The 18210-nt window shown below is 34.4% G+C and overlaps 3 protein-coding genes across 3 annotated transcripts; 1 reads left to right on the plus strand and 2 right to left on the minus strand.

Moving 5' to 3' along the window:
• Positions 1-240: 240 nt before the first annotated feature.
• LOC122584654 (3-ketoacyl-CoA synthase 19-like) lies at positions 241-1692 on the plus strand. Its single transcript, XM_043756698.1, has one exon. It carries the CDS (start codon positions 242-244, stop codon positions 1673-1675), a length of 1434 nt encoding a protein of 477 aa, XP_043612633.1. The 5' UTR covers position 241; the 3' UTR covers positions 1676-1692.
• A 405-nt stretch (positions 1693-2097) lies between these two features.
• On the minus strand, positions 2098-3764 carry LOC122584652 (3-ketoacyl-CoA synthase 19-like). The gene has a single exon (XM_043756696.1). The coding sequence runs from the start codon at positions 3699-3701 to the stop codon at positions 2325-2327; it is 1377 nt and encodes a 458-aa protein (XP_043612631.1). The 5' UTR covers positions 3702-3764; the 3' UTR covers positions 2098-2324.
• A 5161-nt stretch (positions 3765-8925) lies between these two features.
• On the minus strand, positions 8926-10697 carry LOC122584650 (3-ketoacyl-CoA synthase 12-like). Its single transcript, XM_043756693.1, has one exon. It carries the CDS (start codon positions 10675-10677, stop codon positions 9208-9210), a length of 1470 nt encoding a protein of 489 aa, XP_043612628.1. The 5' UTR covers positions 10678-10697; the 3' UTR covers positions 8926-9207.
• Between the last annotated feature and the right edge of the window lie 7513 nt (positions 10698-18210).

Below are 18210 nucleotides of genomic sequence, written 5' to 3' on the forward strand. Positions count from 1 at the left end.
CTTGATCCGTACGATTTAAAAAAAGAAAAGGTACATTGATAGGAACCTCATAAACTCGTGTACCTTTTTGGGCCCTACAATTAGTAGTTTGGTTAATTGTAAATACTCATGCATATATGCTTTTGATTAACCACTCTTTATAAATAGGTTTTAGAAATGACATATTACTAAGAAACATACTTCAATTAAAATCCCTCTAAATTTCATCCTAGCTAGTTTAATTTGTCATTGCTTTATATATATGGAGTCCATAACCTCCATACTAATGCTTTTCTTTACATTCATTATTTGTGTTAGTTTTTGGTTTGTAATGATGAATGTGATTCTCAAAAATGAAACTTGCTACATGATCGACTACGAATGCTACAAGGGCAGGAAAGAAATGATGCTCAACAACAGAGAGGCCTCGAAAATTGCTTCGCGTAACAAGAACAACCTTTCTAAAGAAGATTACAAGTTCCTTTTAAAAACCTATGTTAGTTCAGGGCTTGGGGAAGAAACTTATGGCCCAAAAACAGTCATGTTAGGCCAAGAAGAACACCCTAAACTCGTCGATTCTCTATCTGAAATGGAAGAAATATTCTACGAGACCATCGATAGCATATTTGCCAGGTCAAAAATCCTGCCATCTGAAATTGATATACTAGTGGTGAATGTATCTTTACTTCCAGTTGTCCCTTCATTAACATCTAGAATTATAAATCGCTATAAAATGCGTGAGGATATCAAGGCATTTAATCTTTCAGGAATGGGATGCAGTGCAAGTGTAATTGCTATTGATCTGGTTCAGAAATTGTTTCAGACTCAAAAAGGCAGATTAGCCATTGTTGTAAGTTCGGAATCAATGGCGGCTAATTGGTATGGTGGCAGAGAAAGGTCTATGATGTTGGCTAACTGCCTTTTCCGTGTAGGGGGTTGTTCTATGCTTCTAACTAATGACCGGGGTCAAGAGGCTCATAAGGCGTTTTTGAAGCTGAAATGTGTGGTACGAACCCATTCTGGCTCGAACGATGAAGCTTACAATTGTTGTGTGCATGTGGAAGATGATCAAGGATACAACGGTTGCAGGCTCACCAAATCTCTCCCATACATTGCAGCTCAATCGTTGTCGAAGAATCTTCAAGTGCTTCTACCGAAAGTGCTTCCATTTTGGGAGATCATGCGTTTCGTGAGCCTAAAAGCACGTTCCAAAATCATCCAGAAATTAGTTGGTTCAAAAATAATCAACCCGAAAGTAGTAGTTGGTTCAAAGATCAACTTGAAATCTGGAATAGAACACGTCTGCATACATCCGGGTGGAAGAGGCGTTATTGACAAGGTAGGCAAAAGTCTAGGTATTAACGAATTTGATCTTGAACCGTCTCGAATGGCACTGTATCGTTTTGGGAACACATCGGTCGCGGGTATCTGGTATGCTCTAGGATATCTAGAGGCAAAGAAAAGGCTAAAGAAAGGTGACAAAATCTTGATGATTAGCTTGGGTGCGGGTTTCAAATGCAACAACTGTGTTTGGGAGGTCACTAGAGACATGGATGATCGAACGAATGTCTGGAGCGACATGATCGATGATTACCCGTCGGAAAACATGAATAAACCTCAGCTAGGATGGATGAATGATCATGCCATGGCTCTTCTTGAACCTGAAGAGATTGCCAAGATTATTGGTTTATCCTAAATTTTCACCTTTCTCAAAAGGAGTCGAATGATGTTTTTGTATTTTTAGTTAACTAAAATGTTAGATTCGTATCTAATTAAAAAGGTAACATAATTAAGTTTCACAGGTGATATTTAGAGACAAATTAAGGCATTATTGTTGAGCTCATTTAAATTGGTGTCATATACATAACTTTAATCAAATACATGATGTTTTATTGTTAGGCCCTTAAAACAGAGCACATATAGACTTTTCTTGTAGCTTTTTTACATAATAATTTAGTTAGCTCGATCAGGATTATTAGTTTTGATAGCCCAATTGTTTGTGTTGATCACATAGTAGTACTATTCTTTCAAAACAAAATCCCAAAAACTCTGTCTGTATTTGAGAAATCAAATGAAAAATAAAGAGCAAGTTATGAACTCAAATTTAATACTACTGTGTTACTGCTCGATCAAATCAATATCACTTGAATAAACAACAAATTAAAATTGGTGAACAACAATTATTACTTAAACACGTACACATACAACAATTAATAAAATCGATCTGTAATCTGAAGCAATATCTGTAGGTAAAAACTTGAAAAACTGTAACAGAATGACTCTGATTTGATGAAAAATGGCAGAACTTGTTTTTGATTTGTCGAACACTAGCTTGGTTTAATTAGCTAGGCCAAACTAAGGATCATCTTGGCTATATCTTCTTGTTTGATAAAACCAATAGCTTCATCATTGATCCATCCATACTTTTCTAAAAACGGATTCATCGTTTTCTTTCGAGGATAAGTCTCGATCACTTTTTCCCACACGTTGGCTCGATCCATGTTTCGATTGATCACTTCCCAAACACAGTTGTTGCATTCGAAACCCGCACCCAGACTGATCATCAAGATTCTATCACCTTTCTTCAGCCTTTTCTTTGCCTCCATGTATCCCAAAACATACCACAACCCACCCGCAGACGTGTTGCCAAATCGATGCAACGCCATCCTAGCTGGCTCGAGATCGTACTCGTTTAGTCCTAGACTCGCCCCCACTTCGTCAATCACAGCTCTACCTCCCGGATGTATACAAAAGTGCTCTAACCCAGCTTTCAGGTTGATTTTTGACCCGCCTTTTTTGCTTCTTGCAAAACGGATAATCTCCGAAAGTGGAAGCACTTTTGGTAACAGCACTTGTAAGTTTTTCGATAAAGATCGAGCAGCAGCTTTGGTGAGGTTTTTAGTAAGACGAAAACCGGGATATCCTTGATCATCTTCTACTTGCATGCAGCAGGTGTAGGCATCATCGTTAGCCCCAAAATGAGTCCTAACCGAACACGTCAGCTTCATAAGCGCTCGATTCTTATAACGAGCCGTGTCGTTGGTTAAAAGCATAGAACAACCTCCTACACGAAAAAGACAGTTAGACAACATCATAGACCTTTCTCTTCCACAATACCAATTAGCCGACATCGATTCTGAGCTCACAATGACCGCTATTTTCTTCGTCTGCGTCTTGAACAAGTGATGCACTAGATCGATGGCTACCACACTCGCGCTGCATCCCATTCCCGATAGATTAAATGCCTTAATATCCTCGCGCATTTTGTAACGATTTATAATTCTAGATGTTAAAGAAGGGACAGCTGAAAGTAAAGATACATTTACCACAAGGATGTCTACTTGAGATGGTGAGATATTTGACCTGCCAAATATACTATCAAGTGTGTCGTAAAATACAGCTTCCATTTCGGATATAGAATCAAGGTGTTTCGGGTGTTCTTCTTCACCAGAAATGATGTTTGTTGGCCCGTATGTTTCTTCACCAAGGCCTGAATTCACGATGGTTTGTAACAAAAACTTGTACTCTTCGATACGAAGATTCTTGTTGCGTAAAACGATCTTTGCACATTCTTCGGTGTTTAGCTTCATCCCTTTGTTTCCCTTGTAGCATTCGTAGTCGATCATGTAGCAAGTTTGGCCTCGACGGAATACCACCTTTGCTAGGAGATAGCTAACATATGAGATTGTAAGCATAAGCATTACTTGTATTAGAAACTCCATATATTGCCAGTTATTTTGGGGTTTATAGTAGAGGAGTAGTAAGGGAGGAGGATTTTAGTTAAATGTTGTTTCTTGAAAAACCCTTGCTAGTTATCTTGGGGTTTATAATATTTGGGTATTTATGCCAAAATTTGGATGTTCCAATGACAGGACCCATATAACCATTGATTGATTAGGTTTCCAGCTTGAAAAGTCGTACATGCAAATTGCAATAGGCCTGCAACTGCATAATATATGCTACAATCAGAAAACTAATATTTGAGGGGTTTTTTTTTTGTTATATTAGTAACATTGTAATGTTTTTCGTCTCATTTTAAGTTTGAATTTTTGAATCTTTTACATTCAATTTTGATTATAAATATTTATGTTTATATTATATACTACTCGTATATAACACTTGATATAATATCTACAAATAAATTGAGTTTTAAATATATTTTTAATTAATATAATTTTCATCAAACTATTATAAAATACAAACAAAAATACTTAAATTTAATTAGTTAAAAGAAAAAGTATTTTAAAAGTCAAAATATGATATTTAAAATTAGACGGAGAGAGTATCAGATAACGGGTATTCGTATATCTCCGTAACTCAATCAAGGATGTTTATTTATTTTTGTAAAGTGAGTTTCGATTCAGACGTGTTGTAGACAATTTTAACAAGAGATTTTCTAAACCTCCAACCCCCTGTGCTAACCCCAAGACTTGAACCTGAGACCTTGGGTAAACTCACATTGGGCCCACATAGTGGATTTAGAAAATACCCGTGATCACTAGCGTAAAATACCTTGAGATTTGTAAAGGATGTTTATTTCTGTCTATGTATTCTAAATGATTCAATTCCACAATCTCTATTTATTTTTGTAATTTATATTTGAGGCGTATGTTAATAATCTATGTTTTCACTTTAAAATAATCTATGTTTTCACTTTAAAACTCAAATACTAAGCGAAATTTTTAAGATAATCACAACAAAAATAAAATAAAAAGATACCCGAAACCTTGTTTTATATATTAACCAAATTTCATTAAGATATCGCGGGCTACTTTGAATATTCATGCAGAGTGCAGACAAGTGTTAGGGCCCATGAACTAATTGTGTACGTACAGTGAAAAGTTAAGTTTCAGTAAAACCATTAAAGCATCTTCATGATTTCATCTACCACATGAACATTAATAACAACCTCATAATTTAAACCATATATGGTGAGCTGACTGATTTGAATCTTTTACCTCTTTCCAGCTACGAAGTGTCTTTTTAGTTTCGTTATTTTTAACTAAACATCCAAAACTTAATTGGCAGTCCTTTTCTATGAAATAGGGCTCTTTCTTTTAGCTTAATTGGTGTGCTTGTATCAGTTAATGTAGTTTCAAAAATGCGTACAACACCACATATATTGAGATAAAGAAATTGACAGCCCGCACCAAATACTAATTATAAAGTGTGCTACGATTTTGTGATAAGAATTAACAGTATCAATATTCAGTAGCGTAAATCAAATTACCAAAAATATTTATACATGAGTAAAGACAGTCAATATATTAATTAGTCACAACAAATAAAAGGCAATTATGGGTGTTGGGCCAGTCGTCCATAGCATTTAGCCAGTCGTACCCAAAGCTAGCTAGCTAGTGAGAGCCAATAGGAATCAGATCGTCAGATTTTGCCCGCCTGTCACAAATTAAATGGGTCCTTTAAAATATCCACAAAGATCGAGTTAAAAAAAAAATAAAAATTTAACCACATGCATATACTATATGAAAATAATAGAGTAGTTCCTTACGAACGATTCTGCTTCCTCTTCTATTACTACGTACATCAATAACAAATATCTGTTGGAACCACGTTAGTGTGACCGTCACTGATTATGTATCAATCTGTTAGAATAATTGACGATAACTGAAATCCCTATGTCTAAGTAAATATATGATGGGTGTATTTACTCTTAGAGACGTAGTAAAGGGTTTCCCATTAGGTGATTGTAACTAAGAGGAATAATGGTACACACATTAAACACCAGAAGGGTTGAATGTGTAAATACTAAAGGGTTGAATGTGTAATTACTCTCATTATAACTAGAGGGTAATTACTCTCATTGTAAATACTAAAGGGTTGAATGTGTAATTACTCTCAATATATTAATTAGTCACAACAAATAATAGAGTAGTTCCTTACGAACGATTCTGCTTCCTCTTCTATGACTACGTACATCAATAACAAATATCATCTAACTTTCACTTAAGGAGTTAACTTTCACTTAAGGAGTTAATTAGTGCAGTGGAGTACGTCAATTGTTACGTGTCATAACGGGGTTGATAAATTCATAGATCGATCAATTGAAGACAAAAAAGACGAATACATTATGTTAATCATGTCAAACTATTGAATATCTGAATCCAAGCCCAGTCCATGTATATAAACTTTCCAGTACGTAGGTCGTGTTGACTCTTTTACCACTCATACTATTAGAAAACATAAGAAGTTTTGGAAAGCATATATATGCATATGCACCACCCATGAAACTTGAAGACTTTTACCGCATCGGTAGGAAATAAGTCTGAAGTACTACGCGCGTTGGTGTACTAATTATTGATTTGGACTCTTATTGCTGTCATAGCCAATAATAGCTGAACTTCAAATCTTTCATGAGCATTAAAATTTGGTCTATATTTGGGCCATTATTGATTTTGTGATGTGGATTTCATTTCCATTTTCACTAGAACTTTTTGCTTTCTGGGATATCTAAGTTGGGTTAACGTCAATAGACCAGCCCGTTTGAGCTTTTGGGCTAGATCTTTTTTCTCTAGCCCATCTTTTAACCTTAGCCAACCTTGGTTTGTACTGGCCTTGAATGCAATAGGCTTTGAAGTTTGAACAATCAAAACTCAAAAATATCACTGTTTGAAAAAAAAAAAAAACTCGACATCGATACTCCTATATAAAGTTATCTCTCTCCTTTTAGGCAATTCCTTTTAGGCGATTCTGATTATAAAATGACCATATTAACTCACTTTTTTATTCACTAACTTAAACATTTTCACATAATATACCTATAATACACTTAATAAAATAATTTACAACATAGATCTTCCAACCCTTAAATAACCATAGTAACCCTTTTTACATCAATTAATTTTACATCCACCACCACACCGCCACTACTGTCGTCGTCGCCACATCGTTGTTATTATCATCGTCACCGTATCGAACGAGCATACATTTAGTATTATGTTATATATGTACGCCGAAAACATGTTTTAACACCATTATACAAAGCATTATTTACTCCTATATAGGCATATATTGCGTTTTATGAGTAACATATACTCCTCCGTCACAATTTAAATGTCATAGTTTGACATTTTCGGTCTTTCATGGTTAACTTTGACCGTCTAAAAATCTATTTGTGTTATGTAATACTTGATGTAATATATATGAATCGATTAAGTTTTCAATGTATTTTATAATGATATAACTTTCGTCAAGTATTATAAAACACAAAGAATAATACTAATGGTCAAAGTTGCGAAAGAAAGATTTGGACAATCAAACTTGAACTTTTAAATTGGGACGGATGGAGTATAAAATTCTTCCTAACTTAAAAGTCAATACAAACTAGGCAACAAAGCATCGAACTAGCTACAGAAATCGAAAAATATCATCATATATTTTCCGAACTCTTACAAAATGTTTATAGATTTGAATGTTCTTAAAGCTTTGATTTACAATCTGAAAAAAAAGAGTAGGCCGGTGCATAAAGTTCATGAAGGGCATGTGATACGGATTTCAAACTCGTGACTTCCATAAACGCTACTAACATTTAACGCTGAAAATTTATAGGGAGTATATTAGTCTAATAAGTTTCTGTAAAATATAATTTGACCAAACCTTAAATCGGGTGAATAAATAGTCCAGATCATATGGCGAAAAAGTGGAGGGCCAACCCAACCAAATTGTTTACTTTTGTTGGTTTATGAGGTGAGTGGTTACAAGCATCTATCAAAATCAATTAAATTAGTACGGAGTATTTTATTAATTATTATATACACAATTTAAGAAGCACATGTCTTGGTAGCTAAGTGTTAATGGTTAGTTTTAGACTCTCTATTTTGAATGTTAGCCTGGATTAACTCCAGGTTAAGTTATCCGGCCTGATTAAAACTTTAAGCATTACAAACGTACCAAATGTGTGTTTTATTATTTGGCAATGTGAGTGAATTGAAACAATCAAATTAAAACTCCACACTTACCGCAATAAATACTCTGCTTAAAATATCACAAACTATAATACTTTAAAGTTTTTATGGGTCACTAGTGATACATGTATTTCTACGTTCATTTATTCTAACGGATTTACTGACATGTTTCTTAGCAGGTTTAGCAACCGATTCAATTCGTGTCCAGGTTGAAGATTATCTAAACGCGACCCAAACCTAGGCCTTTATGATCTCTGCTGGTTACCTGGATACACATTAATTCGACCCTTTTCAGAATGAATGTTTGGATGAAAGATATTACTGAGCAAAGATTAAAAAAGAACACCTCTATCGCAAATTGTCTTTCTTTTATGGACTATATATTTATAAAAAGTACAGTAGTTATTTAATCATGATTTTCTGAACGGTGGGTGTTGTGTTAAGAGGCATTCGCTCTTTATATAAATATCTCTAATTAAAGAGAAAATTTGGTTATTTTCGGAAAAAGTTAATGTCTCTAGCTCGAAAATCATTTTGCTCAAATCGGATTTTGAATACAAGGGACTCAAATTTCAAGTCCCCAGGGGATTGTTTCTTTAATCATGTTCTAAAATTAGAATTCATTATGACGTTTGAAGTAGCGAAATAGTCAACCATGTATATCCATGTGATGCAACATGAAGCCACCAAAAGTCGGAAAAATTAGGTACGTAGCGGGTTCAAAAAGACGATGTCACTCGGCAATGCGTGGAATTTTGTTACCGGGACACGATCACATACTTCAATGGTTGAGTTTAATTTTTTGAATGATTTTCTAAAGATGTCTCTACGTTCTAACAATCCATCTATGTATATGTAATCTGTCAATAATATTTAAGTTTCAGCGTTTGACCGATGAAAAAAACGTCTTGAACGTGACATGACGTCCTAACATGTGATTTTGTTTGTATTGGTGTTAATAATATATCTACGACTGATCGATCAAATGTAATGGGAACCTCGCTCATTGGACTACCCGGCCACATCAAAAGAAGTTTCATTATTTCACGAAAACTTTAAATTATACAATTTTGTTAATACGAAAATGTTTACAATATCAAAAGACTACTACTAGACTTGGGAGGTAATTAATTAAAATACAGAGAAAGATAAAATGAAAGTATGAAAGTGTGTATCGATCGGTATATATCCTATATCATATACGAGTAGTAATTAAACAAGAATATATATCTTTTATTTTTCCACCAAATGAATGCATGATCGATTGATGATCATATTCCAAAAAAGAAATTAAGCTAGCAGCCATTTAAGCTGCAGCTGATCGAGATGATGCTTCTAGTATAGCTTCAAGTTCAGCTGCCGCATTTTCTTCATTAATCCATCCATATTTCGATAAATATGGATTAAGTAAAGACTTTGGAGGGAAATTATCAACACAGTCCTCCCACACGTTCTTATTATCCAAGTCCCTTAAGACCTCCCAAACACAGCTATTACACTTGAATCCGGATCCAAATCCAATCATTAAGACGCGATCGCCCTTCTTCAACCTCTTCTTTGCCTCCATATATCCTAAAACATACCACAAGCTACTAGCCGATGTGTTGCCAAATCGGTGTAGCGTCATTCTTGATGGCTCCATATCGTCATCGGTTAAGTTTAAGCTTTGTTTAACCCCTTCGATCACCGCTTTACCACCAGGGTGCAAGCAAAAATGGTCCACCCCCAACTTGAAGTCCAAACTCACCTTCTTTTTAACTTTGATATCCAAATTCTTTGCCACAAATTTTTGGATGTGTGTTAGCAAAACGAAACGACAGATTGCAGCTATTGGTATTATCTTGGGGGCTATGGTTTTTAAATTTTCGGTTAGTGCTCGTGTTGCTGTTTTCGGTAGGTTTTTCCCTAGGAAAAATCCTATATGGCCTTGGTCATCTTCTTGTTGTCTGCAACATGTGTGAGCTTCATCGTTTGATCCCAAATGGGTTCGAACTAAACACTTTAGCTTAAACATGGCTTGCTTTCGTAGAGCCGGTTTGTTAGTTAGGAGCACTGAACTACCACCACACCGAAACAAACAGTTAGTGAGAATCATAGACTTATCACTCCCGTTATACCAGTTTGGAGCAATTGCCTCCGAGGTTAACACGAGAGCGAATTTATTTCTATGAGATTTGAACATGTTTTGAACTAGATTGATAGAGATCAAACTCGCGCTACATCCCATTCCAGAAATGTTAAAAGATTTGATATCTTCTCTCATTTTGTAATGGTTGATGATTCGTGACGTTAGTGATGGCACTAATGTCAGCACAGAGACATTGACAACTAGTATGTCAATGTCTTGTGGAGAAATCCTTGATCGACTGAACAGTCTATCAAGGGTTTCTGTAAAAAACTCGTCCATTTCAAATTGAGTGTCCCTTAGTGTAGAGTTTGTTCCACGTTCCGAGAAGAAGTTTTTTGGACCGTACGTCTCTTCACCAATGCCGGAACTAACTATGGCACGTAAAAGGAATCGGTATTCTTCAAGGCCCAAGTTCTCGCACTGCTTCATCCTTTCACCAGAAAATTCGGTGGAGACTTTTCGGTCATCGGGTGGCTTGAAGCACTCGTAGTTTAAGATGTAACATTCTTGGCCTCTCTTTTGATCAATGGATCTATAAAATTGGTATAAGATATACACTACCAAGAGGCTTGCTAATATCACAAGCATCATTTGATCGAAGCTCACTCGTGTTGTGAGATTTTTATTTATGTGACTTACTTCTACCATTTTATAGACAAGTCATGACGTACACACATCCTTTTTAGGTTGAGTAATAATTAAGAATAGAATATTATTCGACCATTTATATATGGTCTAATAAAGTATATATGAGATTATTATAGATCAAACTTCATTATTAAATCCAATATATATTGTATGACTTAGCTAGAAAGGTATTAGTATTGTATTGTTACACCTTAATCTTCAATTAATGTTATTTCACTCCAATATATTTTTGCTTATATAATGATTAAATATATATATAAGCTATACACGCATTTAATGGACCATAACGAAGGGGCCAAATTACAGGACATTTGACAAGCTGTTTTGTTCTGTATGGAAATGGTGGCCACTTGGGTTTAAACGTCACATCATATTTAGTATATACGTGTGTACACTATATTATATTGTATTATATGCTAATATACATACACGCGTATGCATTGATCGTATGTAATACACTTATGGGTTGCAAACTTGTCTTTATTATTCAAAGGTGAAGGTCTTATCGTAGATCAGGATCGTCGTTTGTCTTAACTGGCCGGGTCATGTTACATATAACGGCGGTGAGTAAGTTTTAAAAGAAAATAATTAAACCAAACGAAAAGACCCTCGACTAAAGGTTAACTAACGGCGATTGAACCTTCGGTTGATGTATAAAAATTAACCCGATGACTCAATCAACTGATCGAGCTTGTATCATTTGTCAGCCATATATATATATGATTAGACGCCACTTGCTCCAGCAAGTTCTTAATTTCATATATATATATAAATGCAGCCACTTGATCTAAGTGGTCCCTTGCATGCATATACTCCCTAGCTAGCTAATACATTAGAGGTGGGTTTGAAAACCAATATGTGAAAGATAAATGGAATTAATTAAGTAACTTAATTATAAATTGATTTTTATTATATATATAGGGTTGATACATATATCAGTTACGACAATTTAATAAAAAGTATATGAAAACTCTAAGTCGTGTGTTACGAACTATATACTCCGTATATATATATATATAACAAAATATGGAAATCAACTAGCTAGATCGAGGATTGTGGGTGGTTTCTTCAATTCATATCTACGAGGTGGTTAAATTAGTGACCGAAGAAGCTGGGTTTATAAGTAATATTTAAGAACATATATATATATATATATATATATATGGAGGGCCTAGCTAGTATATATCTCATCTCTTGTGTTAAATATACGTTTTTTAACTCCAATATGGTCGACACTTTTGGAGGAGGGGAGGAGGCAAATTTTGGGACAAATTATCGTACCAACTAATGAACAAGATGCATGCCTATACAACTGAATTCAATTCGACCTGGCCGGTCTTCTACTTAATTCGGATGTGATTTTGGTTTTCTAATAACAAAATCGTACGAGTAATTAATCAGTTACAAAGATTGAAAATAGTATTTAATTTCCCATCTTTTAAGGAAATTAAATATACCCGTATATAGTCAAGTTCTGTAGTACTAATATTACTACAATTCTCTCGTCATTAAATAAGAATAGATAAGCTTGGATCTTTTTGTTTCTGGTTTAAGGTACTTCTTAATTTGTGGTTAGATCCAAAAAAAAAAAATTATGTTGGAACCATACTAAAATTATGAAAAATAATATTCGTACCACAATTTTTTATGTATGTACTACAACTAACTTACAAGTTTTACAGTAATGTACAATTGTGGTAAATTTATCAAAATGAGTGGTAATAATTGAATTTCCCTAAAATTATGTTCCCTTTGTAAACAACATAGCGTTTCTTTAGGCTACAGCATATCATATAACCATCCTCTAAACCTTGCTAGTTGCGCCTCTCCATTGAGGTATCTTTAATTATGTTGAATTATAGCCTTAACTTAAACAATTTAAACCTGAGGGACCTTTTGTGTTAGTTTTTTTCTATTTTGCAGGTTTGGTGCCAAAAGTGTCAAAGAGAGAAAGAAGAGGGTGAAGATTGGAAAGCTGAAGATTGTCGTCTATATATCTTCCATTATGATTGTTTAGGGTTTCTTGAGAGAGATTTAGAGATCATTGTGACCGTTTGATTCTTGTACTTCCTCTCCAATAATTTTGTTCGTTTATTTTAGATTTGTTTGTAATAGAACTATGATCAATATAGATAATAGGTTTACAACCAATTAACGGGGGTTAACATTTATTTAGATTATTTGTGTTTAATCTGATTGAAATCAGTTTGTGAATGTTTATTGGATTGAGATTCAATATATTAGATTTGGTTATGTTTTTTAACATGGTATCAGAGACAGGTTCCGGAAAATACTAATTTCACCTAAATCTTTTCAATAATAATTTTAGGGTTTGTTGATCGATTTGGGGTTCTTTTGATTAAGATCTGGTTTTCTTGAACGGCGTATGATTATTTAATCACCGTTTGAGTTTAAAGATCTAGGTGTGTACAGAAACCCTAATTTCTTGTTTTAGGGTTAGGGTTTTCTGGTGGTTCAAGATCTTCTGGGTTTATTCTATTGACTAAGTAAATCAATAGATAAACTTCTTCTCCTGGTGTTCTGCTGCTTTGATCCTGCTATGTTTATTGACTAAGTGAATCAATAAACTAGTAGGGTTCCATCATCTGAGTCTTCTAAATAGCACTGTTTGCATCCTCTTCTCCCTTTTTTTTCTCTCTTTGTCCTTATTCTTTGTTTTAAAAAAAAAGGTTTTTTGTTATCATCCTTCTCTCACAAAACCAACTGTGTTAAACTTGACCTACCTCTGTGAGAGGCAAAGAATCCTGTCCCTGGCACTGTTTGGGAGATAAAGGATTATTTTCTTTTTTAAAAAATATATATATATATAACTTTATTTCATTTTTTTTTGTTCTTCTTACTTGCTTGTGTGTTCTTGTTGCTGTGTTGGTTTATTTGTGTGTTCTTGATCTTGTGTGCTCTATCTGTGTTTGTTTGTTTTTACTTGCCATCATGGATATGGATGATAACTTGCATGACTATGATTATAACACTGATAATGAATCTATTGAAAGTGAAACTGCAACAAGAATAAGTAAACTTGATATAAGTCACCCATTACATTTGCATCCTAATGACTCTGCTTCTTTAACTGTTGTCTCTGTTAAACTCAAAGGAACTGAAAATTATAATATCTGGTCTTGTGCTATGATACTTGCTCTTGAGGGTAAAAGTAAAATTGGGTTTATTGATGGAACTTGTAGAAGGTCAAATAGGGATGAAGTCTTAGGAAAACAATGGGACAGAGTCAATGCTGTTGTATTGGGTTGGATTTTAAACTTAATTTCAGAAGAATTATATGTTGGTCAAATTTTTTCAAAGAGGGCTTCTCATGTCTGGGCTGAATTACAGGGTACTTATGACAAGGTTGATGGGTCTGTTACTTTTAATTTGCATCATAAAATTAATTCTCTGTGTCAAAATGGTTCTACTATTGCTAACTATTATCATAAACTTAATGCTCTGTGGAAGCAATTTGATGCTCTTGTTAAATTGCCTAAATGTACTTGTCATGCTGCTGAGGATTTTAAAAGGCATAATTAGTTGTTGAAACTAATGCAATTTTTAATGGGATTAGATGATGTTTATATGCAAGTTAGGAGTAACATTTTATCTAAGGATCATTTACCTGATGTCAGACATGCTTATGGTATTATTTCTGGGGAAGAGTCACATAGATTGATATCTAGTGGCAATTCTCATAAGGTCTCATCTTCTGTGTTTCATTCCAATGTGAATAACAAAAATGACTTTAAAACTGGCTTTCAAAGAAAGGTGTCTAATGGAAATAATTTCAAGTTTGGCAACAAAAATTCTACTTTTAAAAGGAATCCAAGTGGTCCTTCTGTTGTGTGTGAACAATGTAGTTACAATGGTCACACCATAGATAAATGTTTTCAAATCATAGGATACCCACCTGACTTTGGTAAGAAGAAGACAAATGGCTTTCAAAATTCTCAAAACTTTAACAAAAGATTTGTTAATAACAATAATACTGTTGGTTCTAGTACCTCTACTTCTTTCTCTGATGAGCAGATCTCTCAGTTAATCTCTTTAATCAAGGAAAATTCTGTTGGTGCTCCTAGTCAAAGTGTGAAAGTGAATATGGCAGGTATAAAACTGTTTAACAACAATTGCTTCTTTAATCAGAATTTTCATAAGTTTGTTTGCTTTAATTCAAAAATTAAGGCTGCTTTGGAGACCCTGGGGTTAATTTGTGACTCTGGGGCAAATCAACACCTCACTTATACTGATAAATACCTTGTTAATGTGATTGATATATCTTATTTAAAAATAAGAGTATCTCATCCTAATGGCACTGAAGCCTTCATTACCAAAGTTGGTAATATGATTTTATCCAAGGACATTATTCTGTATGATGTTCTTGTGGTTCCTGAATATTGTGTTAGTCTAATTTCTGTGCATAAGATGTCAAGAGATAATAAATGCATAGTTGCTTTTAATGAGAATGCCTGTTATGTGTTACCTCAGGATTTGAGGGATGTGAAAATTCTGGGGATTGGTAGACAGATTGATGGTCTTTACTACTTTAATCAAGGTACTGATAAGTGTCATGTCACTTCCTACCCTGTTAAGCAAATATGGCATGATAGACTTGGTCATCCATCTGACCAAGCCTTGACTGCCCTGAATAAAAAAAATGGTTTTAATTTTTCAAAAGAAACTGGAATGTGTGAAATTTGTCAAAAGGCCAAGCAAGTTAGAGAGCCATTTCCTTTAAGTGATCACAAATCCAGTCAACTTGGTGAACTTGTTCATCTTGATGTCTGGGGACCTTATAGGGTTTCAAGCTTAGAAGGACATAAGTATTTTTTAACCATTGTTGATGACTACTCAAGAGTTGTTTGGGTTTATTTGCTTAAATCTAAAGCTGAGGTCTATGACTGCATTGTTGTGTTTTATAATCTAATCTTAAATCAATTTGGAAAAAAGGTTAAAACCTTTAGAAGTGACAATGAGACTGAGTTTTGCAACAAAAATTTCATCATGTTTTGTGAAAATAAGGGCATCATTCATCAAACCTCTATTGCTTATATTCCTCAACAAAATGGGATTGCTGAGAGAAAGCATAGACATTTGCTTAATATTGCTAGAGCTCTTCTATTTCAGGGGGGATTACCCCTGTATTTATGGTCTGAATGTGTCTTAACTGCCTGCTATTTGATTAACAGATTGCCATCTTCTGTGTTGCATGGAGAATCACCTTATTCTATGATATTTGGAAAAGAACCTTCTTTGTCTCACCTAAGGATATTTGGATGTCTCTGCTTTGCCACAATTCTTGTCAATAATGACAAGTTTAGTAGTAGAGCAGAGAAGTGTGTGTTTGTTGGTTATGGTAGCTATAAAAAGGGTTACAAATTATTTAGTTTAGATAAGAAACAGTTTTTTTACTCAAGGGATGTTAAGTTTTTTGAAAAAGTCTTTCCTTTTAAAATAAAGCATGAAGCTAATAATAATAACAATAATAATAATAATAATGATCAACAAATAAATCATCTTAAGTTCTTCAATTTGTGTGATGAAACTGATATACCCTATGATGAAAATGACCCTGCTACCTCTCCTAATAGTGATGGCAGCAACTCTGCACATTCTGGCACTCCTACTATTGATCTAGGTGAAATGCCTAATGACATCTTACCAGATTCCAATGAGAGTGCCAATGTGCATGAGATGGCAGCAACATTTAAGGAAAATAACAACATATCTGAGGGTAATAATCAAGATATTAACAACACTACTAATGAACCTGAAAATCAACATGTTGAGTCAATTGGTAATAGAAGGTCTGAAAGGTCATCACACATGCCAAATAAATACAAAGATTTTGTCATTGATTCTAAAGTAAAATTTGGTATTGAAAATTTTTTTGGCTATGCTAATCTTGATCATGACAGCTTTGCTTTTATTTCTGAGTTGAACAAATCTGTTGAGCCTGCTAATTATTGGCAGGCTTGCAAAGATAATAATTGGGTAGAGGCCATGAATCTTGAGATGAGTGCTTTATATGATAATGATACTTGGGAAGTCACTGAGTTACTTGAAGGTAGAAAACCTGTAGGATGCAAATGGGTATATAAAATCAAGTACAAGGCTAATGGGGAAGTAGAAAGGTATAAAGCTAGACTTGTTGCTAAAGGCTACGGCCAAAAACCTGGTGTGGACTTTGATGAAACATTTTCTCCTGTTGTTAAAATTGTCACTGTTAGATGCTTGATTAACTTAGCTGTGCAAATGAATTGGCCTCTGTTTCAACTTGACATTAACAATGCATTTTTGTATGGTGAACTTGATGAAATTGTGTACATGTCTTTGCTTGAAGGTTACTTTAATTGTGATGATAAGAGAGTTTGTAGACTTAAAAAATCCTTATATGGATTAAAGCAAGCACCTAGGCAGTGGAATGCCAAACTCACCCATGCTCTTCTTGAAGATAAGTTTGAGCAAAGTAAGAGTGATTATTCACTCTTTACAAAGAATGAAGGAAATGTCTTCATTGCCTTATTAGTGTATGTGGATGATATTATTGTTACTGGTAACAATCTTGAAGCTATTAATGAGTTCAAAATGTTTCTTAAGTCTAAATTTATGATTAAAGATTTAGGAATTCTCAAATATTTTTTGGGAATTGAAGTTATTAAAACTGAATTTGGGTTGTGTCTTTCTCAAAGAAAATACTGTTTGGATTTGCTAAGTGAGTTTGGTTTGCTGGCTTGTAAACCTTCTGCAACTCCTCTTGAGCAGAACTTGATTATTACTAGTGAAGCTAATGAGAAAGATAGCATCATTGATAATATCACTGAATATCAAAAACTCATTGGAAAACTTATCTATCTCACTCACACTAGACCTGATATTGCTTATTCTGTTCACTGCTTGAGTCAGTTAATGCATAAACCTTTAAAATCTCATGTGAAAATTGCTCTCAGAGTATTAAGATACTTGAAATGGTCACCTGGGTTGGGGGTTCACATTGTCAAGAACCCCAAACTTTCTCTTGAAACCTTTGTTGATTCAGATTGGGCTAAGTGTGTGGTTACCAGGAAATTTGTTACTGGTTTCTGCTTGTTCTTGAATGGGTCATTGGTGTCTTGGAAAAGTAAAAAACAACTTACTTTGTCCACGTCTTCTGCTGAAGCAGAATATAGGGCCCTTGCTTCTGCTACCTCTGAAATTATATGGGTTCTAAAACTGCTTGATGATCTTAAATGGGGCAAGTGGCTCCCTGTTCCTATGCATTGTGATAGTGAGGCTGCAATCAAATTTGCAGCCAACCCTGTGTTCCATGAAAGAACAAAACACCTTGAAATTGATCTTCATTTTGTTAGAGACAAAATTTTGGCAGGTGTCATTGAAACAAGGAAAATTGATTCAGCAAATCAAATTGCTAATATACTAACCAAAGGTTTGAACAAGGTTCAGCATGACAAATTAGTTTCAAAATTAGTTCTCTATGATGTGTTTAAGGTTAAGGCTAAGAGGGGATGTTGAATTATAGCCTTAACTTAA

Source organism: Erigeron canadensis, unplaced genomic scaffold, assembly GCF_010389155.1.
Source record: "Erigeron canadensis isolate Cc75 unplaced genomic scaffold, C_canadensis_v1 Conyza_canadensis_unscaffolded:94, whole genome shotgun sequence".
NCBI classification, from domain to species: Eukaryota; Viridiplantae; Streptophyta; class Magnoliopsida; order Asterales; family Asteraceae; genus Erigeron; species Erigeron canadensis.